Source organism: Stenella coeruleoalba (assembly GCF_951394435.1).
Source record: "Stenella coeruleoalba genome assembly, chromosome: 10".
Classification (NCBI taxonomy): domain Eukaryota; kingdom Metazoa; phylum Chordata; class Mammalia; order Artiodactyla; family Delphinidae; genus Stenella; species Stenella coeruleoalba.
This window is the reverse complement of record NC_137156.1, coordinates 22,690,120-22,713,899: the sequence shown is the minus strand read 5'-3', so window position 1 is coordinate 22,713,899 and position 23,780 is coordinate 22,690,120. Positions and strand designations below refer to the sequence as shown.

At 44.6% G+C, this 23,780-nt stretch overlaps 1 protein-coding gene across 3 annotated transcripts; it reads right to left on the bottom strand.

The window, feature by feature from the left end:
* Positions 1-6,426: 6,426 nt before the first annotated feature.
* On the bottom strand, positions 6,427-22,673 carry RPP21 (ribonuclease P subunit p21). Of its 3 annotated transcripts, none has more exons than XM_079933375.1 (5): positions 22,586-22,673; positions 22,409-22,509; positions 22,232-22,314; positions 21,107-21,232; positions 6,427-6,652 (listed from the first exon to the last, which is right to left on the bottom strand). In XM_079933375.1, the coding sequence occupies exons 1-5, from the start codon at positions 22,640-22,642 to the stop codon at positions 6,627-6,629; spliced, it is 393 nt and encodes a 130-aa protein (XP_079789501.1). In that variant the 5' UTR covers positions 22,643-22,673; the 3' UTR covers positions 6,427-6,626. The 3 variants fall into 3 exon arrangements, with proteins under 3 accessions (XP_079789501.1, XP_079789502.1, XP_079789500.1); XM_079933376.1 differs by lacking the exon at positions 6,427-6,652 and adding an exon at positions 19,227-20,961 and having other exon boundaries at positions 21,100-21,232; XM_079933374.1 differs by lacking the exon at positions 6,427-6,652 and adding an exon at positions 19,227-20,961.
* Between the last annotated feature and the right edge of the window lie 1,107 nt (positions 22,674-23,780).

Sequence of the window (23,780 nt, the reverse complement as noted above, 5' to 3'; positions counted from 1 at the left end):
GTATTTATCTATTCATTTTATCCTAAAATATGCGTAAAATAATTTCAAAATTGCAATATTTAATACTACTAACAATAAAATTACTGAGTGAAATTTAATATTTACTAGCTGTTCTTTTAGTCTTTAGAATATTTACCATGAAGGATATACAGAGTACTGTATTCAAAAGTCACCTAAAATAATTATTTTCTCTTAATGGTTACCTCAAAATATGCAAATAAATAGATTCATATGTTTTAGTTTTCAATTTTAGACTGATTTTTTATATTAAGTTCATTTAAAATATGTAAAATACTTTCAAAGTTCAAAAGTAGAAATAAGATTTTTAAAATGTACTCATGGGACTTCCTGGTGGCACAGTGGTTAAGAATTCTCCTGACAGTTCAGGGGACATGGGTTCGATCCCTGGTCGGGGAAGATGCCACATGCCATGGAGCAACTAAGCCCGTGCGCCACAACTACTGAGCCCACGAGCCACAACTACTGAAGCTTGCACACCTAGACCCCATGCTCTGCAGCAAGGGAGGCCACTGCAATGAGAAGCCCGGACATGGCAATGAAGAGTAGCCCCTTGCTCGCCACAACTAGAGAAAGCCCGTGGGCGCAGCAGTGAACACCCAACACAGCCAAAAAATAAATTAATTAAAAAAAAATGTACTCAGACAAGTATGTTTATCGTATACTCCCCATCAGTTTCTTCCTTCTCCCTTCAAGTAACCATTTTTATTGGTTTCTGTTTTATTCTTACACAGTTTCTTTTTACAAAAATAAACACACATGTTATAAATATTTTTTAGTCTTTCTTATACAAAGAGTAGCATTATACAGACTTAAAAGTTTTTATTGGGCTTCCCTGGTGGCGCAGTGGTTAAGAATCCGCCTGCCAATGCAGGGAACACGGGTTTGAGCCCTGGTCCGGGAAGATCTCACATGCCTCAGAGCAACTAAGCACGTGCGCCACAACTACTGAGAGCGCATGCCACAACTACTGAAGCCCGCACGCCTAGAGCCTGTCTCTGCACGCAACAAGAGAAGCCACTGCAATGAGAAGCCCGCGCAACGTAATGAAGAGTAGCCCCTGCTCACCGCAACTAGAGAAAGCCCCACGCACAGCAACGAAGACCCAATGCAGCCAAAATAAATAAATTAATTAATTTTAAAAAAGTTTTTATATTCTTAAATTATTTTTACTTTATAAAAATTTTAAAGGTTACTTTCTATTTACAACTATTACTATATTCCTCACATTGTACAATACATCCTTTAGCCTATCTTACACCCAATAGTTTGAACTTCCCAATCCCCCAGCCCTAAGTTGCCCCCACACACACACTGGTAACCACTAGCATGTTGTCTATATCTATGAGTCTGCTTCTTTTTACGTTATATTCATAGTCTGTTGTATATTTTCGATTCCACATATAAGCCATCTCATACAGTATTTATCCTGGTTTGGAGTTTGCTAAGCACTTGAACTTGTGAAAAACTTCCGCTTTGTGAAAGACATTGTTAAAAAGAATAAAAGCCAAGACACAAACTGGGAGAAAATATTTGCAAATCACATATCTGATAAAATACTGGTGCTCAAAATACACAAAGAACTCTTAAAACTCAACCATAAGAGGGCTTCCCTGGTGGCGCAGTGGTTGAGAGTCCGCCTGCCGATGCAGGGGACATGGGTTCCGTGCCCTGGTCCGGGAAGATCCCACATGCGGTGGAGCGGCTGGACCCGTGAGCCATGGCCGCTGAGCCTGCGCGTCCGGAGCCTGTACTCCGCCACGGAAGAGACCACGGCAGTGAGAGGCCCGCGTACCGCAAAAACAAACAAACAAACAAACAAAACCCAACCATAAGAAAACCAACAGCCCAATAAAATATGGGCAAAAAATCTGAACAGACACTTCACACCTTACCAAAGAAGATATACAGATGGAAAATAAGTATATGAAAATATGTTCCACATGATATATCATTAGATAATTGCAAATTGAAACAACAATGAAATACCACTACACATCTATTAGAATGGCTAAAATCTAAAACGCTGATAACACCAAATGATGGTGAGGACATGGAACAATAGGAAGTTTCATTCGTTGCTGGTGGGAATGCAAAAAGGTACAGCCTCTCTGCCAGTGTTTTATAAAACCACACATACCCATTTATTTATTTATCATTTTAAAAATGTATTTATTTATCTTTTCAGTCATGCCACGTGGCTATCCTATTTCCCCGACCAGGGATCAAACCCGTGCCCCCTCCGTGAAAGCTCGGATTCCCTGCTCTTTCTAAGAGAACTGGTAACTGCTCACACCGTTTTCACACACACATCTATTAAAATAATCCCCTCATTAAATTGTACTCTTTTGTCCTGCACCATTTTCTATTCCCACCAGCAGTTTGCAAGTGTTCTGCTTTCTCTACAGGTTTGCCAATATTTGTTATTTTTTTTTCTTTCTTTTTAAAAAAAAATTAAATTTTTATTTTTTTTATACAGCAGGTTCTTTTTAGCTATCTATTTTATACATAGTGTATGTATGTCAATCCTTATCTCCCAATTCATCCCACCATCATCACCACCGCCCCCAGCTCAGGAGAAGAGGTTTCAGGAACCCACAGACCCGTCACCACTCCTTGGAACCCTATTCTCTGAGTGAGGCTGGCTGCCTGAACTGTCCACTTCCCCCTTCATTAAGTTACACAATGCGGCAGTAATTCCCTGGTGGTCCAGTGGTTAGGACTCCACGCTTTCACTGCCGAGTGCCCGGTTCCATCCCTGGTCAGGGAGATCCCACAAGTGGCTCAGCAAAAAAGAAAAAAAAGAAAAAGTTACACAGTGCCTTGCCAGTAGCAAAATACCATCTCTCCTCCACTTTCTCCCAACCATTCCCTTCTACCCCTTTTCTGGAAAACAACTATTTTCAAGCCTTTTGGCTTATTATTTTTTTTTTTTTGCTTATTTTTTTTTGTTATCTCCATGTCTCTTGATAGCATACATTCGTGCTTCGTTTGATTTTTGTTTTATTGATAGAAATTATCTTTGACATGCCAACATCCCTTCCTCCCACACTTCCAACCCCCACCCCCCAATAAATGTAATTTCTTCCTCTTAGGGTAGGTAGTCCAGTTGACTGGACTGAGAGTCTGAGAGTTACAATTGACTGGACTGCGAGTTACAATTATTTACTTATGGGAATTCTACTCATGCCTGAGCCACATGTAAAACTCTCTTAATTGTCCTTTCCATACATACTGGTGTTTGTCATGGATTTAATAATTGCCTGATGTTTTCATTTTCTTACTTTCCATGATGTTTTAATTTTATAAATGTATCCCCCCCAACTCTCCCTCAGTTAAGTGAATCCCTTCTCAATCCCTTCAAAACCATGATGGTTGCTGCCTAGGTAATTTTCTTGGTTAAGGCTCCCCTCTGCCTTCCTGTTGACTCCCTTTCCCTTCTCGTAGGTTGATGCCCTGGTTTCCCAGATCCCACATCTTCCTCTTTTTTGGTATATGCCCTCCTTTTCCTGGAGCACATCCCTCTACTTCCCAAAAAAGAGTTCAAAGGAAAATTTTAGATGTTCTCATGTCTGATTTATTTTTTTACTATTTTACAGGGATGGAATTGGGAGTCATGGTCACCCCCAGCAGGAACAAATGGGTCACAGGAAGATCCCCATCAAGGAGCACAGGTGGCCCCTCTCCTGATTCATAAAGAGTCTGAATTTTTCCTATACTGATTTCCCAAGCAGGCAGCAGAATAATACCACAGCCTAAGTTTTAACCACAGGTGTTCTCTCTTACGGATTTACAACCCAAGTTCACATTACATGGATGTTCTGAATATTAGCATGCCATGAATTCAGGATTAAGAAGGCCATACTCCAAGGAATCTGGTGAAAGGAAACACAAGAGAGGTCTGGAGGAATCTACTATCATCCATGCTTTGAAAATTCCAAAAATCATTTCATAAGCAAAATGAATACTTAACACTAAAAAAGAAAATATATGTTCACAAGAAACAAGATACCTTGAAAGAAGAAACAGAAAAAACAAACAACAGAATTCTATAACTTTTAAATTAGAGTAATAAAAATAGGTTATAAAATAGCTTATTCTTACTGTGAATAAAAGACAAAATTTTAAATATTTTCAGCTAATAAGAAATTGTAAAGAATATCCAAGAAAATTTGAAAAGAATTATATACAACATTTTGTAAATGAAATATAGGAACTTCCCTGGTGGCGCAGTGGTTAAGAATCCGCCTGTTAATGCAGGGACATGGGTTTGAGCCCTGGTCCAGGAATATCCCACATGCCACAGAGCAACTAAGCCCGCGAGCCACAACTACCGAAGCCCGCACGCCTAGAGCCCGTGCTCCTCAACGAAGAGCAGCCCCCGCTCTCTGCAACTAGAGAAAGCCTGCACGCAGCAACGAAGACCCAACGCAGCCAAAATTAATTAATTAATTTTTAAAAACACAATAATTAAAACTAAAATTTCAATGGGATTTTCCAAAGGCAGACAATTTGACACAAACAGACCATTACTAAAGGAACTCTGAAGAATGTACTTCAGGCAAAAGGAGAGGTCTCAGGAGGAGGGTGTGAGTTTAAATAAAAAATAAACAAGAAATAAGGGTAAGTGTGTGCATAACATTGAATGAAGATAAACTATGGAAAAAATTGAAATGTCTTGTGAGGTTAAAAAGGATAATAAATTGGGAGGGGATAATCAAAGTTAATTGAAATCTGAATTCTTTCTCTTTCCTCCACAATACTGAATTTATTTATATCCTGATAAAAAGCTTAAAGATAAACTTCTCACTCATTATGTGGTCTATTTTTGTTTTGTTCTGTACATTTCAGTATAGGGCATAAGAGAATATTTTGTGGATCTTTCTATATGTTATCTTCCCAACTTATTGCTGGATTGTTCAGTAACTCAGATGCTCTAAACTTATAAGTAACGAATGTACAAATTCAATGGTAGAGCAATTTTCCACAATAAGAAGGCCATTCATGGAGTTGTTGGAATTTCAGCACTGTGGACAGATCTACATGTCCTAGTGTACAGGTAGCTGGAGTTCTCTCTCAACTGGATACAATGGGATACCAGAGAGGAAAGTTTAAGATAAACCCTAATGGTCATGAAACTGTGATTTTAAACACAGTCATTAATCACAATCTCAAATTCTGATTCTACCCCACTTCCAATACATCATTAACCGTGATGTCACTATAATAGAAGAGCCAGGCTGGGCAGAAGAGGAAGTGACTCACAGAGGCAGTAAGTCACCTGAGCCTCTGTTCTGCCAAGCAGCCCATCTACAGTGAACCTACAGTGTAACAGCATTTAGACCAAAGTAAGCACTTCAAGAGAAATAAAAACACATCCACACAAAAACATTGTATACAAGTGTTTATAACAACATTATTTATAATAGCAAAAAATGGAAACAACCCAAACGTTTGTCAAATAATGAATGAATAAGCAAATTGTAGTATGTCTATACAATGGAATATTATTCAGCAAAGAAGAAGAAGGAGGAGAGAAGAAGAGGAAGAGGAAGAAGAAGGGGGAGGGGAGAAGGAGGAGAAAAAGAAGAAGAGGAAGAAGAAGGGAAGAAAGGAAGTACTAATAATGATACAAAAAGGATAAACCTCTAAAACATTATCCTAAGTGAAAGAAGTCAGACCCAAAAGGCCACATATTGTATGATTTAATTTATATGTAATATTCAGAAGAGGAAATCTGTAGAAATAAAACATACGTTGGTAGTTGCCTAAGACTGGGGTCTTGGGGGAAATGGAGAGTGACAGCTAATGAGTATGGTGTTTCTTTCGGGGGTGATAAGTGTTCTAGAATTGATTGTGGTAATGGTGGCACATCTCTGTTAATATATTAAAACCACCAAATTGTACACTTTGCGTGAATTGTATGGTATGTGATTTATATCTCAAGTTGTTAAAAATGATTGTGTCAAGTAAAATTAGTGTGTTTCTTTGCTTAAAAAAAGAAGCTATGAGAGAAAAAACACCCAATATAGTTTTGTTGTTGTTGTTGCTTTCTGTTTTTTGTTTTTTTGGCCACGCCATGCGGCATGCGGGATCTTAGTTCCCAGGCCAGGGATTGAACCTGTGACCCCTGCAGTGGAAGCACAGAATCTTAACCACTGGACCGCCAGGGAACTCCCTCAATACAAGTGTTTATTAAAATGGAGAAATCGAAAATATAGGGAGTAGATTGATAATATTAATTACCTCAGTAAAGTGGGTGTGGGTTTAGTGATGGAAGAGATTTAAAAATATATTTATACAAATTTGATTGTTTCATTTCCTGTGTGAGTATGCATTATTTTTATAGTCAATTTTTAAAAAATAATTAATTTTATTTATTTACTTTTGGCTGCATTGGGTCTTCGTTGCTGCACGCAGGCTTTCTCTAGCTGTGGTGAGCCAGGTGCTACTCTTTGTTACAGTACGCAGGCTTTTCTTGTTGCGGAGCATGGGCTCTAGAGCGCAGGCTCAGTAGTTGTGGCGCTCGGGCTCAGTTGCTCCGCGGCATGTGGGATCTTCCCCGACTAGGGCTCGAACCCCTGTCCGCTGCATTGGCAGGTGGATTCTTAACCACTGTGCCACCAGGGAAGCCCTATAGTCAATTTTGTAAAATAGAAAGTTAAGAAACTTGAGAGCTTGCCCCATAAACTCTGCAGCCAAATAAAAACAGTAACTAACAAATAACGAAGAGGTGTCTGGAATTTCTTCTTGGAGAATTGGCTTACTTGTGTGCAAGCCAGGAAGAGTACAATGATAAGAATCGAGGCAGGACTACAGTGTTGGAAGAGAAGAAAAACACAAACATGAAGATACATGAGAGGACAGAGAGAAGATGACAAATCCAAGAACTGAACACAAATCATGTTAAAAGCCCTTTCAGTCAGGAATTGGCTGGGGTCAGTGTGACAGGAAAATTGCAGCCCAGAGCCCAAGAGGACCAGACACCATGGACAAGGGACAGGTGCTTTCTGATGATTCCTTTTTTTCCTCCTTCCATTGCCCCGGCAAGATCATTGCCTAATTTATACCTATTGCATATTAAGAAATCAGCACCATTTGGAGACTTCGGGATAATAGGAGCACAATTTTTCAGCTCTTCTTGTATCAGTGTAGGCTTTTTCAGAAAAACAGCCCTACTCTGGTATTCCAGGAATAAAAAAATTAACACAGGAATAACAGTTTCTACCACAGTTGAAAATCTGGGGAGCAAACATCAGTGAAGTCATGTGGTAGGCGTGACAATGGTCTCCTAAAGAAGCCCATGTCTTAATCCCTGGAACATGTGAAAATGTCACCTGATACGACAAAAGGGACTTTTTGGCTCTTGAGATGGGAGTATTATCCTGGACTATACAGGCAGGTCCAATGTAACACAGGGTTCTTTACAAGTGAAAAAGGAAGGCAGGAGAGTCAGAGTTAGAGAATGAGATTCGACGACAGAGTCAGAGGTCACAGTGATTTGATTGTTGACTCAGAAGACGGAGGAAGGGGCCACAAGCTGAGTAATGCAGGCAGCCTCTGGAGACTGGAGAAGGCAAGGAAACAGATTCTCTCCTAGAGGCTGCAGAAGGAACACAGCCTCGCCGACATCTTGATTTTAGCCTCGTGAAACCTATTTCAAACTTTGACATCCAGAACTGTAAAATAACAAATTCATGTTGGTTTTTTCGTTTTTAAGTTTTATTTTTATTTATTTATTTTATTTGTTTATTATTTTTGGCTGTGTTGGGTCTTCATTGCTGCCCGCAGGCTTTCTCCAGTTGCAGCGAGCAGGGGCTACTCTTCATTGTGGTGCGCGGGCTTCTCACTGCAGTGGCTTCTCTTGTTGTGGAGCACGAGCTCTAGGCGCGCGGGCTTCAGTAGCTATAGCTCACGGGCTCAGTAGTTGTGGCTCGCGGGCTCTAGAGTGCAGGCTCAGTAGCTGTGGTGCACGGGCTTAGTTGCCCGGGAAGTTGGTCTTCCCGGACCAGGGCTCGAACTCGTGTCCCCTGCACTGGCAGGCAGATTCCTAACCACTATGCCACCAGGGAAGCCCCGAAGCTCAGGTTCTTGATGTCTGATCACAGAAAGAATTCAGTGAGAGACAAAGTGATAGGTAAGAAGTGGATTTATTTAGAGAGAAACACACTCCACAGAGTGTGGGCCATCTCAGAAGGTGAGAAAGGCCTCATGTTGTTTTAAGCCACTAAGTTTGTGGTAATTTGCTATGGCAGATATAGGAAAATAATACCAGTCACCACCAAAATTCTGAGGAGCTGAAGTTGGAAAGTTAAGGAAGCAAATGCTGGAGACCTCAGCTCAAAGAACTGGTGGGTGGTTCTCACAAGCTTTCCGGGAGATTGCTGTAATTCTCTAGAACCTGCGAGAAAACTCCCATCCTGTGTCTCAGTCTGCAAGGCAAAGCAGGTGGGTGTCAAACCTAGTACAGTAGCTGCTGAGAATTTCACACGTGCCTGCTCACTCATGTGCCTGATGGATAGCGAGATCTCCCTCTTCTGGGCCCCATATCTCATGCAAGTCTCTCCCACTGGAAAACTTGAACTTGAGCTATGGGGATTCTGGGACATACATTCCCTGGGTTCTCTTCTGCAGACGTGCTAGAAGTGGGGCTGCTGATTTGGTAGGATACAATTCTGCACATTGGTTAATAATGGCAAGTGCAGGAGGGTGGGCTGGCCCCTGGTGGACAAGCAAAGTTTCTGCAAGCTGATGTAAACCAGTGATGTATTTAAGAGATCCGTTTAAATTCAGCAAACACTTTTTTTCTTTTTTTTTTTCTTTTTGGCCACACTGTGTGGCATGTGGGATCTTAGTTTCCTGACCAGGGATCCAGCCCGCGCCCCCTGTGGTGGAAGCGCAAAGTCTTAACCACTGGACCACCAGGGAAGTCCCCATAAATTCAGTAAACATTTTTGGTAGCTATGATGTGTCAAGGTAACTCATGGTTTTCTTGATTTTCCCTAGTATGACTCAAGAATGATCCTGAAAGACCATTGTTCCAGCCAGACCAGAACCATATATTTGAATTGGAAAAGTTGTGTTGGATCCTCCAAGTCTTAGGGGCTCATCTGAGGGGCAAAAAATTTTATTCTCTTACAGGTCTTGAGGTCAGAAGTCCAAAATTAGTTTCAGTGGACTAAAGTCAGAGTGTCAGCTGGGCTTGTTCCTGCTGGAGGCTCTAAGGAAAAACTCATTCTCTTACACTTTCCAGCTTCTAGAGTCTGCCTGTGTTGCTTGGTTTGTAGCTCCTTCCTCCACCGTTAAAAGTACATCACTTCAATCTCTGCTTCCATCATCACATCACCTTCTCTTCTGACTCTGACTCCTCCTTCCTTCTCTGATAAGGACCGTTGTGATTACATCTGGGCCCACCCTGCAAATTCAGGATAACCTCCCTTTTTCAAGATCTTCAGTTTCATCATATCTGCAACGTCCCTTTTGCCATCTAAGGCAATATTCACAGTTTTCAGGCATTAGGATGTGATTAGGGGCCACTAGTCAGCCTAAGGCCAGTAGTAATTTGTAAGTAAAATGATTAAAGGGAAGCAAATTATTGACATCCTATAGTTTGTAGTGCAATGTTATTTACTGTGACTTTGGCATACATTTTCTGCAATTAAAATGCTTTACAGATGTATACTACATATTGATAGCTTTTGTTTTATATGTATTCAAGACTATATGCAATTTGGGGCTATGTTTTCTAGAAATGATTGTGTGGGCCACTGAAGATTTTTAAGTAGGGGAAGGATCAAATGACATTTTGCTCTACAAATATCTCTCTGGTGGCTGGCAGAGTCTTTGGAGGAGAGTAAGACTGGAAGAAAAGAAGTGTGTTAGGAAAACTTGGCAGAAATCTCAGGGACAGATAATGACGATCTCAGCTAGGCCAGTGGCCACGCACTGCGACTGGCATCCCAGCCAAGGGCAAATGCCCGAGATGGAGCAGCCACAAAGGGTGGAAGGGAAGGCAGAACAGACCAGGGCAGCGGTCTCTGGTTCTGCTAGAGTAGAAGCCCGCGCTGTCAGAGGTCCCGAGGCGAAAGGGACATGGATCTCTTGGGTTGGGGCACTGTTAGGTAAATCAGGTTTGAGCGCTATTTGTGTACTTGGAATGAGCTGGGGTAGCTGAGGGGCCCTGTGTGAGGGCAGGGACGCGCAATCAGCGGAGAACAAGAGCCGCAACTCAGGCCGGGTGGAGCTGCCACAAGGTGGCGCCAAAGGAGCGGACTCTGGGCGAGGGAAACTGACAATCTGTGACCAATGAAACTGCAGAGGAACTTCTGCAAAGCCACTTTTCCTCCCGGTTTTAGACTGCATTAGGTTTCTCGTGAACTATTTTCTAGCACCGGAGCCCATCATCTTCTCTTCTTCCTCTCGGCTCTTTCTCCAATTTGACTTTTCCCCTCATATTGAGGAAAAATCCTCCTATTGAGGTACTGCAAATTTCCAATGAGGGAAAAAAGGACCGTGAACTCTGTCCCTTGAGTCTCCTCTGGTTTCTCACTAACCCACAGCGTCCCACGCTTCCCAGACACAACAAGAAGCTCAAAGGACAAAGTCGAATTGCTTCTTCCCTACACCTCTGGGAAGCAAAAGGCATGTCCAAGCTTGGGAACACATCTGAGCTGGGAGAACCGTGAAACTCGCAAGACAAGTCCCATATCTGTGTGTGTGTGGCGGGGATGGGGCGGTGTCTGAGAAGCGTGACAATAGGGAGAGACCAGCGGAAGCTCTCAGGTGGGAGTCAGAGCAGGACCTCCCAGCGAAGTCGAAAAGGGAAAGGGAAAGGAAGAATCTCAGCAGCTGGAAAAGAGAGCCAGACCCAGAAGTGGCCCGGGAGTGTTTGCGGCTTCCCGGCTGTGCAGCTCAGACGCATCGCTGCGTCGGTCATTCCTTAAACCAACCAACGGTTATTTAACGTCCTCTATCCGCCAGCCACAATGCTGGACTGTGCGGGTACAAAACTCCAGGAACTCGTGCAGAGACACCGATCTGGTGTCGCGGAGCTGGCCCCGCGGCCAGCCGTAGGCGGATCCGCGCACCCCGGGCCTCCGTCCCTGCTCGCCTGGGGCAGGGCCCGTCCCAGCCGCCGCTCCCAGCCCGCAGCTCTGTACTGCTTTGGCAAGGCTCTGCCAAGCGGAAGACTCAACAACGCTGTGAAGCCCCGAGGAAGACAGAAATTGACGAAAAAACCCTCTAAATGCCTAAATCATAGATAGCTCCCGGTGATTTTTAGTGGGAGAATGTTACGAGATCAGGATTCCTGGAGTCAGTATCCACTTTGGCTATATACTTATCAGAACCCAAAACATTTCAGGATCATTCACTTCAGCAAAAACACATCTCTGGAATGGATGTTATGAAATCATTGGCTCCCCAGGGTAACTGCACACTGGAGGAAGATCAACAGTGTGGTTTAGGTGACCTTGGAGAGCTTGCAAGTTTAAGAGGTTTGGTTGTACAACACCCACCTTCTCTAAATATAAATTCAGATGTTAATAGCAATTCATATTCAACCCCCGAGATGGTGGAAAATTCTTTTGTTCAGGGAATGCTTCCTAATCCTTGTGTAATAAGACAGAGAGAAAGGGCAGAACCCAAATGCAGCAGCTGAGACAGAAATTCAAGGATCAGTCACATGCTTAATAATCTAGATGTAATAAGATAAGTGCTGAAACACATCAGGAAAACAGCAATGATGCAAGAAATGACAAACAAATATCAAGGCAGAATTTCAAGAAAATCTTGAGTGCTTATTACATGAGCAATTGTTTTAAGAGGCCAGAACACTGATGGATTGTGAGGAACTGAAACCGTGTAAATCAGACTGGGACTTGAACCCATGGTCTTTTAACTGAGATCACACACCTGGTCTCAGGACTTAATGAAGCTCATGTCCTTGATGTCTCATTGCAGAAAGAATTCAGTGAGAGACAAAGTGATAGATAAGAAGTGGATTCATTTAGAGAGAAACACACTCCACAGACAGAGTGTGGGCCATCTCAGAAGGTGAGAGGCCTTGGGAGAAACAAGTGGAAATGAAACAGGAGGGAAGGGGGCAGGGCACAACCTTTAAAAGAATGACATAGCCATAGGACATGACAAAAACTGGTTAGAACCAACTAGGTCCAAGATGGCAGACACGTTGACTTCCAGTAGACCTTGAGCCTCAGTATACGCTCATTGTAATACATTAGCAGACTAAATGACACACCCACCAGTGCTATGACAGATCCTGCAAGCCGTGCAGAGTGACAAAAAAAAGGGGGGGGGGCAAAGGTCTTGAATAGATATTTTTCCAAAGATGTACAAATGGTCAACAAGTATAGGAAAAGATGCTCAACATCATTAGTCTTAGGGAAATGCAAATCAAAACCATAAGGAGATAGCACTTCACACCCACTAGGATGGCTATAATAAACAAACAAAATAACAAGTGCAAGAATGGAGAGAAATTAGAATGCTTGTATATTGCTAGTGGGAATGTAAAATGGTGCAGCAGTTGTGGAAGAGAGTTTGGTGGTTCCCCCCAAAACGGAACTACCATATGATCCAGCAATTCCACTCCTAAGTATAGACCCCAAAGAACTGAAAACAGGTGTTCAAACAGAAACTTGTAAATAAATCTGGTCACAGCCTACAGAGTCTGAGGACAGAATCCTCCTCTGGACTCCTGTCTCCCCCATCCTAAGGCTCCTTCTCTGACCCTCCTACCTACTTACTCAGTTTCAGGAAAAAAAAGTCCCAGTCTTTACCCCTTATGAGGAGAAAACATCCTTTGAGATGCCAGGGTGAACACTCTTAAGGAGCTGCTACTCTTGGGCCCCAGTGAAGTTTCCAGAACTATCTCAGTCCAGACTAGGGCAGGATCAGGAAGCAATACGGGAAAGGGAAGTGTTGGTGAAACCGTGCACCCCAGATTGGGACTTGAACCCACGTGCCGGGACATGAACCCAGCCTAAACCCAGATTGGAACTTGAACCTGACCAAAACCCACGGTCTTTTTTTTTTAATTAATTTATTTGTTTTTTTAAAATTTTTGGCTGTGTTGGGTCTTTGTTGCTGTGCATGGACTTTCTCTAGTTGCGGCGAGTGGGGGCTACTCTTCGTTGCGGTGCGCCGGCTTCTCATTGTGGTGGCTTCTCTTGTTGCGGAGCACGGGCACCAGGTGCACGGGCTTCAGTAGTTGCCACATGCGGGCTCAGTAGTTGTGGTGCATGGGCTTAGTTGCTCCACGGCATGTGGGATCTTCCCGGACCGGGGCTCGAACCCACGTCCCCTGCATTGGCAGGCAGATTCTTAACCACTGTGCCACCAGGGAAGCCCCCACGATCCTTTATCTGAGATCAGGTAAAAGGCCTGATCTCAGGTTAACACCTGGTTTCAGGACTTAATGAAGCTCAGGTTTTGATGTCTCATGGCAGAAAGTATTCAGTGAGAGATAAAGTGATAGGTAAGTGGATTTAGAGAGAAACACTCCACACACAGAGTCTGGGCCATCTCAGAAGGTGAAGAGTGGCACCAAGGTATGGGGTTGTCAGTTTTTATAGGAGTGGGTAATTTCATAGGCTAATGAGTGGGAGGAGTATTCCAGCTGTTGTGGGGATTTCCAGAAATCGGGCCACCACCCACTTTTTTGGTCTTTTGATGGTCGGTGTTGGAACTGCCGTGGCACCTGTGGGTGTGTCATTTAGCTTGCTGATATGTTACAATGAGCATATACTGAGGCTCAAGGTCTACTGGAAGTCAACTTGTCTGCCATCTTGGACCTATTTGGTTCTAATCAGTTTATGTCATGTCCTCGGGCTCTATCACTCTTTTAAAGATTGTGCCCTGCCCCCTTCCCTGTTTCATTGGGACTAGTCAGTCGCTCTCCCGAAGCCTATCCTGCAGCAGAGACCCTAGGCCTCTGACCTGTAACTTCTGGGTGTGAGTATGTTAACCATATTTTCTAGTTTCTGAAGTTTTTGACCTGTTGGGCCTTGCAGATTAGGGAGGGACTGCCCCTCCTGGGGTTAGCCTACTCTTAGAGATAGCAATCAGCTCTCCCAGGAGCTCACCCTTTGACATGCAAACTAACCAATCTGGAGTCTGCACCCCCCCCCCCCCACCTGCTTTATTCCCTCTTAAGCTTGTGAGACATTAACCCTAGGCCCTAACCGCCCCAGCACCAGGCATCAGACAACTAGGGCTACACCCTGGAGCTCGCTAAGATTATTCAAACTAGCAATGCCAAACCTGGTCGGCCCACTGTTGCCCTGCCTCACCAGTTCCTTCCCACAAAAACCACAATCCAGGCTTTCCTGCTGTTCCGCTTGCTCTCTATCTGCAACTGACCTCGACCTCAGTGTTCTGCCTGTGGCCCTGCTCAGTGTGATGTGCAACGCCCCCTCCTCACTTCTTGGGAACCAGAGTAAAACTATCTTTTCAATGGTAATCATCTCCTGATCTGTTGGCGTCACCATACATACCAGAGTATAAGCAAAATCCCAGGTACCTTTTAAAACAGGGAGGACACCCAATTCTGGTGGCCTGAGCTCTGTTCCTCTGTCCTCACCTGTGCTGGCTACAGTTAACCTGCCGCCCTCACCTAATGCTTAAGCTTGCGAGGCATCTATGTACACACGTTCACCAAATTTTCTCACTTATTCTCATATCTGTTATGCTAACATTTAACTTCATATAAAAATTTATAAAAACCAAGGACAGAATTTATAGAAGGGTGAACTGTATTATGGAAATCTGATTTCCAGGCATCCTGGGTGCCTCTCAGGTACACCCCAGACCTACTGAGCAGAGACCTCAAGGCGATAGCAGGGGAAATCTGGCTTCAAACAGATCTCTGTGACCTGTAAATACCACGAAGTGGCCCGCTCTGCTGAAGCAGCAGTCTGACCCCAGAAAGTCCTGGGATGCAGGGACTATGGTTCAACAGGCAGCAGCCTCCCTGCTCTGCTTCTAGCCTAAACTTTCTCAGTCTGCCCACCTGACAATCAAGCTTCTAATGCAGAAAACTCCTACCCCAAGTACCCAGTCCCAGCGAGCCTGGCTCCTTGCAGATTTCGGCCAGCCAGGCCGTGGTTGCTCAACTAGGCTAAGGCCTTGCCCACCTGAGAGCCAGTCTCCTTCCCACAGCCTGCTGCATATCTAGGTGTAGTCATTTCTAGCCCAGCGGTAACAGGGGCAGAAAATGGGGCAATTCTGCCACTTAGGGTGGGGAAGCCATAAGGAAATGGGGGCTCTCTTTCCTACCTGGACTCTTTCTCTTCCCTATAACAAGCATCAAGGTAACAGCAAGAAGATAAAGGCAAGTCCAATAGGTGGGAGGATAATGACTCACACAGGGAATATGATGGTCTCGGATATGATAGGCCAGGAAAGCAGCTCTTAGAAGGGAAGGTGAAAGGTGCTGATCTTCAGGTTTAACCCTTGAAGATCTGTGGTCTTTGGGTTTCAATACTCCAGCCCTCCCTGCTCCACCCTGTGCTCAAGGCTCCATCCTCAGACTCTGTAGAAATACTTCATGGAGGTAGGGAGGAGCTGATACCTTGCTCCTTCCTGTGGTCCAAGGTTGATGGGGCAGGGAAGGGGTAGGGGGTGAAGGGGCTCCTGAGACAGAAAAGGGGCAGCAAGATAGAGAAAGGCAGTGACTAGGAGATGGGTGAGAGGAGGGCTGAGGAGACCAGTGGATTGAAGTTACCTTTTTTTGCATATGGATAAGCAATTGTTTCAGCATCATTTGTTGTAAAGAAATGTCATTTCTTTACCGAATTGCCTTTTTGCCTTTGCCCAAAATAAGTTATCCATATATGTGTTGATCTACTTCTGGACTTTATTCTGCTCCATTGATCTATTTGTCTATCTTTACACCAAGACTATATTGTCTACTATTGCTTTATAAGTCTTGAACTCAAGTCTTTAATTCCAATTTGTTATTCTTTTTCAGAGTTGTTTTGGCTATTAATATATGACTTTCAGAGTAAAAAAAAAAGGTCTTGAGATTGCTTTAAATCTAGGGAGACATGTTTTGGGAGAATTGACATCTCAATAATATTGAGTCTTCCAATTCATGAACACGCTATATCTCTCTATTTATTCGGGTCTTGGAACAATATTTTGTAGTTTTCAGTACATAGGCCTTTCATAATTTTTGTCATATTTACCCCTAAGTATTTAATATCTGGATGCTATTGTAAATGGTACTGGTTTTAATATTAATTTCTAATTGTGTATAGAAATACAATTTCTAGTATATAGAAATACAATTTTTTTTTATATCCTGCACTCTTGCTAAACTCACTTATTAGGTGTAGGAGCTTTTTATTTTTATTTATTTATTTTTTGGCTGCATTGCACAGCGTTCAGGGATCAAACCCACGTGGACCAGGGATCAAACCCACGCTCCCTGCAGTGGAAGTGTACAGTCTTAACCACCGGATCACCAGGGAAGTCCCTGTAGGAGTTTTCAAGTGATGTCTTAAGACTTCCTGCATAGATGATCATGTCTTCTGCAAACTAAAACAATTTTACTCCTTCCTTTCCAATCTGGATGCCTTTTGTTTCTTTTTCTTGCCTTGTTGCACTGGCTAGAGCCACTAGTTGAATGATGAGTAGAAGAGGCGACAGTAGCCAACCTTGTTTTTTTCCTGACTTTAGGGGGAATGCATTCATTTTTTCACCATTAAATGTGATGCTAATTGTAGCTTTTTCATAGATGTCCTTTTAAGGTTGAGGAACTTTTCATCTATTCCTCATTTGCTGAGAGATCTTATTAGGAATAAACGTTAGATTCTGTCAAATGCTTTTTCTACATTTACTGAAATTATATGATTTTTTTTCTCTTTTAGTTCATTAACATAGTGAATTATTGTTCTGTCTCATTCTTCTTTGAAATCAGAAAATATTCCCCGATTTATACAACAGATCCTCAAAAGGCTCAATGGACAGCATCAGGTACTTTGATTATCTTTATAATGAGAGGATATATGCTAAGAACCTTATAGCATTAACATTACAGAGAGAAAAGTTCATAGAGAGTTACAGAAGTGATGGCATGTCTCTCCATTCTACATACAGTATACTTTCCAGAAGCCCTGGGAATGATTAGATTGAATTCCAAATCCAACTTCCACCCTGCACTGAGATGAATAATGTCCCCCACCAAGTTTTTGTCCACCTAGAACATGTGAATGTGACCTTATTTGGAAATAGGGTCTTTGCAGATATAATCAAGTTAAGATGACATCATATTGGATTAGGGTGGGCCCTACTCCAATGACTGATGTCCTTGTAAGAGGGAAACGTGGACAGAGATGGAGACAAACAGGGAGAATGCCATACAATGTTGGAGGCAGAGACTGGAGTGACGTATCTACAAGCCAAGGATCACCAAGGATTGCTGATAAACATCAGAAGTTAGGAACAAGCAAGGAGGACTCCTTCTACAGAGCCTTTGGAGAAAGCACTGTCCTGTGGATGGCTTGACTTCTAGCCTCCAGCACTGTGAGAGGATAAACTTCTGTTGTTGTAAGCCACCCATTTTGTGGCACTTTGTTATGGCAGCCCTAGGAAACTAATACACACATCAGGGCTGGAGATATACTGGACTCTGTACATTTGGATCAAATAGGAATTCATAAAATATCCTTTTCAGAGAATATTTTCAAAGTACAGACCAATATCTTGCTCTGAATATATTATAGCACATATCACGAGACCATTTAAACTTTAGTTTTGTGGAATTGTTTGTCCTTTTTCTTATATCCCTCTGCTAGCCCATCAGGAAATCTATGGGTTCTACCTTCAAACTAGATCTAAAATCTGAACACTGCTCTCCCTCTGTTAAGACCCTGGTCCAAGCCAGTATCACCTCTCACATGGGTGACCACAACAGCTTCCTGTTTTCCTTTCTTCCAATCTTGCTCTCCCAGTCAACTGTTAGATCAGAGTGATCCTTTTTAAATGTTAAGCCAGATCACGTCATTTCTTGCTAAAAACCTCCAACGGCCTCCCAATGAACAAGTCAATTTCCTTATGATGGCCTAGAGATCCTTGGCCTCCCATTATCTCCTGGCCACATTTACTACTCTCCACCTGGCTCTCTCTGTTCACTCACACCAGCCTCTTGCGAACTATGAATACTCTGCGCAGGCTCCCTCTTCAGGACACTTGCCCTAGCTGCTCCCTCTGCCTGAAGTTTCTCCCAGATATCTGCGTGACTGTTGAAGGAGGTAATCATGAAAACATGACTGCTGGTTGACCCTCGAACTGGACTCGGGCAATCAGGGGCTCCTCACCCACTCCCCTGTCCTTGGAGTGTGAGTTCTGCCCACTGTTCCCTCAGTGGGAGCTGTTCCAAGGGCATAGCTTTGAGAGAATAAGGTGGTGTTGAGACCATCTGGACTGAAGGCATGACTGAACCCTATTAAGGCCTCTATATAAACTTTTTAAGATTCTGGTGGGTGAGTGTGGAGGTCTAACTCGTCTTGCTGCTGCCCAAGACAAAGCTTCGTATGTAAGTGTCCTTGCTTATTTTAAACCTGCCACCTACCAATCTGGAGTGGTCTGCCTCTTTCTTTGATCTCTCCTTGCTCTCCATGTACAGGGGCTGGTTTCAGATTTTACCTAGGAAGCTCCTGAGGTTTTGAACCAACAATGACTAGATCCCTTACCTTCCTCAAATCTTTTTGCTTCCTTTTTTTTGGCGACACCATGCGGCCTGCCAGATCTTAGTTCCCCAATCAGAGATGGAACCCGAGCCCTCTGCAGTGGAAGTGCAGAGTCCTAACCACTGGACTGCCAGGGGATTCCCAGACCTTGTTTTTTTGATTCAGTTGGGATGACATAAGTTTCTTCTCTCTCCTCTATTTAATTTTATCTAACAGGTCCTAAAAGAGCACAGATTTTGAATTATTGAATTGCTTAGAAACATTAAAGAAAACTATTGAATAATAGGGCTTTGATCTCCTCTTTGTTATAGGAAATCCATTTTTGCACATACTGACAACTATTCTATCATAATAAGTAAATATGAAAAAGGACAGAGTTTTGGGAGGAGGAGGAAGAGGGCTATGATCTCTAGTTAGAGGAATCCCAGTGCTATCCCACTGTGGACATGTTCAGTCATGTGCAATCATAAACACACTCAAAACAACTTGGCCAAGAATCAGATTTAGTGCATAAGAACCAACCAGCTCAGAAATGACACTCAAGGAGGGAACCAAGGAAGGTGAGCTGAGGACACAAAGGGTCCAGGCCTGCATGGGGTGCACCTTCAGGCTACATGTTTGTGTTGGCTGCTACAGTTGACCCGTTGAGTACTATCTCCAGAAATAAACGTCAAAGAATAACTTAGAAACATTTAGTTACTTGCACACTGATAAGTATTTTCCATGCATACAGTGTACTGGCATGTGAAGGAATCAGTGAAGAGAATGAGTCAGGGACAAAGGCAAAACAAGGATGTGGTAGACTGCTACACTGGTGGTCCTCAAGGAACCAATGAACCTCCAAGTATCCACGCCCCAGTGTAGCCCCTTCCACACTGAACGTGGGCTTGGCCACATGACTTACTCTGGTCAAGGTGACATTAGCAAGCGTGATGAGGACAGAGCCTTGATAAGCACTTGCACCGTGGAGCTTGTCTTCTTGGAATACTCTCTGTGGAAGCCAGAAGCTTTGTAAGGAAGTCCAACCACCCAGAGACAGCCATGCTGTGAGGACGTCAAGGCCAGTTACAGAGCAAGGCCACATGGAGAAGCAATGAGGTGCACACATGCAAATGAAGCTTCTTGAGTCTTCCAGACCAGGTACCAGCCTCCAGCTAAATGCAGCTGAGTGATTCCAGCTGATGCCATACGGAACAGAAGAACCACCCAGACAGGCCCTCAATCAGTCTAGCCCACAGAATCAGGGGAAATAACACATCATTGCTGTTTTAAGCTACAACGTTATGCAGTGATTTTTATGCAGCAATGAATAAGTGCAACCAGGCTTTACAAGAGAAAGGGAAGAGAGGAAACTGCATTCTGGGAAGAGTGAATTTTGTTTGTCTACTTTTGGGGTAAACTGATTAGCTGGCACCTAGCAAAGAGGTCAGTCTGAAATTCTGACTTCGAGTAAATTGTCTAGGGATAGCAAATAAAACAATTTTGGTTGTTTACTGATTCTCAAGAAAACCTTGAAGGTTTACCTACAGAACTTACTTGTGTAATATTTGACAGTGTCCGTTTGTTAGTACCTTTGACTTTATTAGTTCAGGTTGTACAACTTCTCTTAGTAGAATTTTATAGAAGAAAACACAGAGATTGGGAAAAGACCCAAAAGGAAGTGGGCCTGGAGAATCTAAACCCTCCCTCCACCAACCCCACCCAAACTTTTTTCCCCTCCTTTAAAAACAGCATCAGTGGCATCAGCAGTCTGTCTGTCCAGCCCTTTAGCCAACAGTCAGGGCTACCTAAAAATGGACTGCCTTAAGGAGGATCAGGGCCTCGCAGACAACCCCGGAGCCTGCGTTCCAATCGTGGCACTGCACTGAGGAAGCAGGGCTGGAGGGGCACTGGAGGCAGGGTCCTGGAAGTGGGAGCTGCTTCATGGGGCCAAGTGGTAATTGGGATCTCCCTGAATGGTGGGAGTATGAGGATGATAATGACAAAGGACTAAAAGGACAAAGAAGAGGTTAGCTGGTGACAGAGAAATACAGACAGAAACAGAGGAAAATGGAGTTAAGAGCTGAAATACAGAACAGAATCATGCAAAGTTAAAGAGAATTAAAATTTATTTGGAAGACGGGGTGAATCCATCACTGGCGATTGGAACTCTGAGGCTGCACTTTCTCCTCAGGAAGGTGGGCTGGAATGCGGTGGGTTGTGTTTGGCAGGGGTTGTGGTGGTTTGGGATCTGAGTAGATGAGCAGAATTAGTTTTTTAAGACTGTGGCACCTTTCACACCAACCCAGAACCCACCAATGTGTCCACCGCAGCTCTATGTTACCCACTGTCCCTACTCCCCTGGGGTACCCCCCATTTTCTCAACCACCTCTCACCTGCCTGGCTCCCCAGCTGGGCCTCAGGCCGGTCTCCCCAGAGCAGATGCCTAGGATCGTTGAGGAACCGTTGGCTGCGCTGGCATGTCAGGCAGGTCTGTACAGTCCAGCGCTGAGCCTTGCAGCCTGGGGTGCATGTGGGGAAAAGAGAGTGCCCAGGTTTAGGATAAGAAAAGGTCTCCTGCACCCAGTTTTGCCTCCACCGTTTTCCAGTAGGGATTCTACTCCCTCCCCACCTTGATTTGATGGTGTCAGGTCTCTGCATAAAGTCTGTCATTTTCTTGGTACCCTTTATTTATTTATTTGGTTGTGCTGGGTCTTAGTGGCAGCACGTGAGATCTTTGTTGCAGCGTGTGGGTTGTGCGGGATCTTCGTTGCTGCATGCGGGATCTAGCTCCCTGACTAGGGATTGAACCTGGGCCCCTTGCATTGGGACCGCGGAGTCTTAACCACTAGACCACCAGGGAAGTCCCTCTTGGTACCCTTTAAGATAAAGTCCAAACTCCTTAACAAGACTCTTCAAGATCTGCCGTTTCCCTCTCCGGCCTCCTGTCTTGCCCTTGCCCACCTCAGAGCCAGCCTCCTGGGCTCTCAGTTCCTTGACAGCACCACAAGCTCTCTTGTCTGAGGCCTCACAAATGCCTAGGATTTCCATCTCCCACTCCCTTCCCTTATAATGAACCTCACCATCACTGGTTTAAGTAACTTAGTATTCTACTTCCCTAATTAAAGCATTTTTCTTCGCTATTCTAATTGTTTCTGTCTTAGTCTGTCCCATCAGACTATAATTTCATGAGAATAATGACTCTAGAGCAATACTTGACACATCTCAGAAAAATAATTATTGAATGAATGGATGATTATGGGAATCATGTCCTCCATGATGTCGAATAACATCTATTATCATGCACAAGCGAGGTTGCTTCTCATGGCAACATCATTTCTCTACCGCCCAGACCTAGTTTGTCCAAGTGGAGTTAAGTTAACTCAGAGCTGGAGAAAGCCGACGCCTCCAAATCCCACACCTGGCACCCATCTACATCGAGGAACGGATCATTGCCCGTGCCCTCCCCCAGCCCACAGGTGTTCCTCAAACATCCCCCCTCGGCAGCAGGGAGCACTCACGTCTCTGGCGCTGGGTGCAGGTCAGGCCCGGGATGAGGAGAGAAGAGCAGCCACGACAGAGGGTCCTCTTCACCGAAGGGTCCCTGGGGGCGGAGGTGGGTGGTGGTCTGGGCGCCCGCTCTCCCTCTCCCCTCCTTCCCCCGTCCAGCCCGCCGCCGGGCTCCGCACCCCTCTCACCGCCGCAATACGAGCCGCTTCGCTATGGTCCTCTCCGTGTGGCAGTAAAACCTCGCCAGTGCCTGGTTCTCGGGGTCCTGCGCGAGGACGCAGTGGGCAGCCTGAGGGAAGGAGCCGTCAGTGGGGGCCCTCCGCACTGGGCCGCCTCCCTGTGCGTGCGCCGCAACGCGGACTCACCTGGTACAGGAAGCTGAGCCTCTGGAAGGCCTCGCGGTCCTTCACCTGCCCGGCCATCCGAGCCGCGATAGCTCCCCACACGCCGCAGTCCACAGGCCCCACCCTAGGATAGCCCCGCTCCCGGGCGTCCGCGCAAGGCCTCCTGGGAACTGTAGTTCCTGGGGCCGTGCGCGCTCCTGTGCCGTCCTTACTCTGGCGACACCCTGCGGCCTCACAGACCCATCTATTTGCAAACCCACACCATCCCCTGCAATCCAAGCCAGGGGTTCCTTTATGAGTTTTGGCTTCCTTTTAGTCTTCCTCAAGCCCATGATTATATTAGGTAGAGACTGGAGAGGTTAGTGGAGCAGGAGAGAATCTTAAACTGCTAAACATCTTCAGGACAGAAGACTGGTCTCTTTATGCAGATAGGTTGGGGAGATGGTTATGTGCAATATATACCCGGCTAGACCTCCTGCCCTATGCTCCTGAAGCCAAAGGCAGATGCCCGGAAGACCTACAGACTGAAGGAGCAGTTGATACATTCAAAAAACCCACTAGTGCCAGTGACAGTGAAATTGGAAAGGATCTTGAGGGCAGTGGAGGGAGGGAAGAGGGCTCCTGGCCCTTAGAAAGCACAGCTTACTCCCAATCTTTTCCACTTACCAAAATGCAGTGCTGGACACACAGTAAGTAGGTGATCCTCACTAACTCCTGGTCTTAGGTACTGGAAGAAACCTGTCAACAGCATCCCCTGCCCCCGAAAAAATATCCCCTGTAGTGTTCCACACGCTTTCCTCACTTCCCTCCCTTAGACCTCTGCCTCTCCTTTGCTCTGTTTGACATCCTGTGATTACTTCTGCTTCATAGTTAATAACCACTCGTTCCTGAGGATAAGTAGAGGGACAGAACATGAATAAATCCTGAGATGGGGAGAGGGCAGAATAAGTCAGGAGAGAATGAGGGTTCTCTCCTCTCAGACCCCCTCCTCACCCCCCATCAGGCTGGACAGGGAACCAGGCCTCCAGTTTGAAGGAAATGGCTGAAATTTCCTCTCAGATTAGTTTCACAAGTGTCTCCAGGCTCAAATGAGGAGTGTTTAAAAGGTAGATGCCCAGGCCCACTCCAGACCTTGATCAACCACTGAAGGTAAGCCCCAGGAACACAATTTTTTTTTTTCGCCACGCCGTGCAGCTTGTGGGATGTTAGTTCCCCG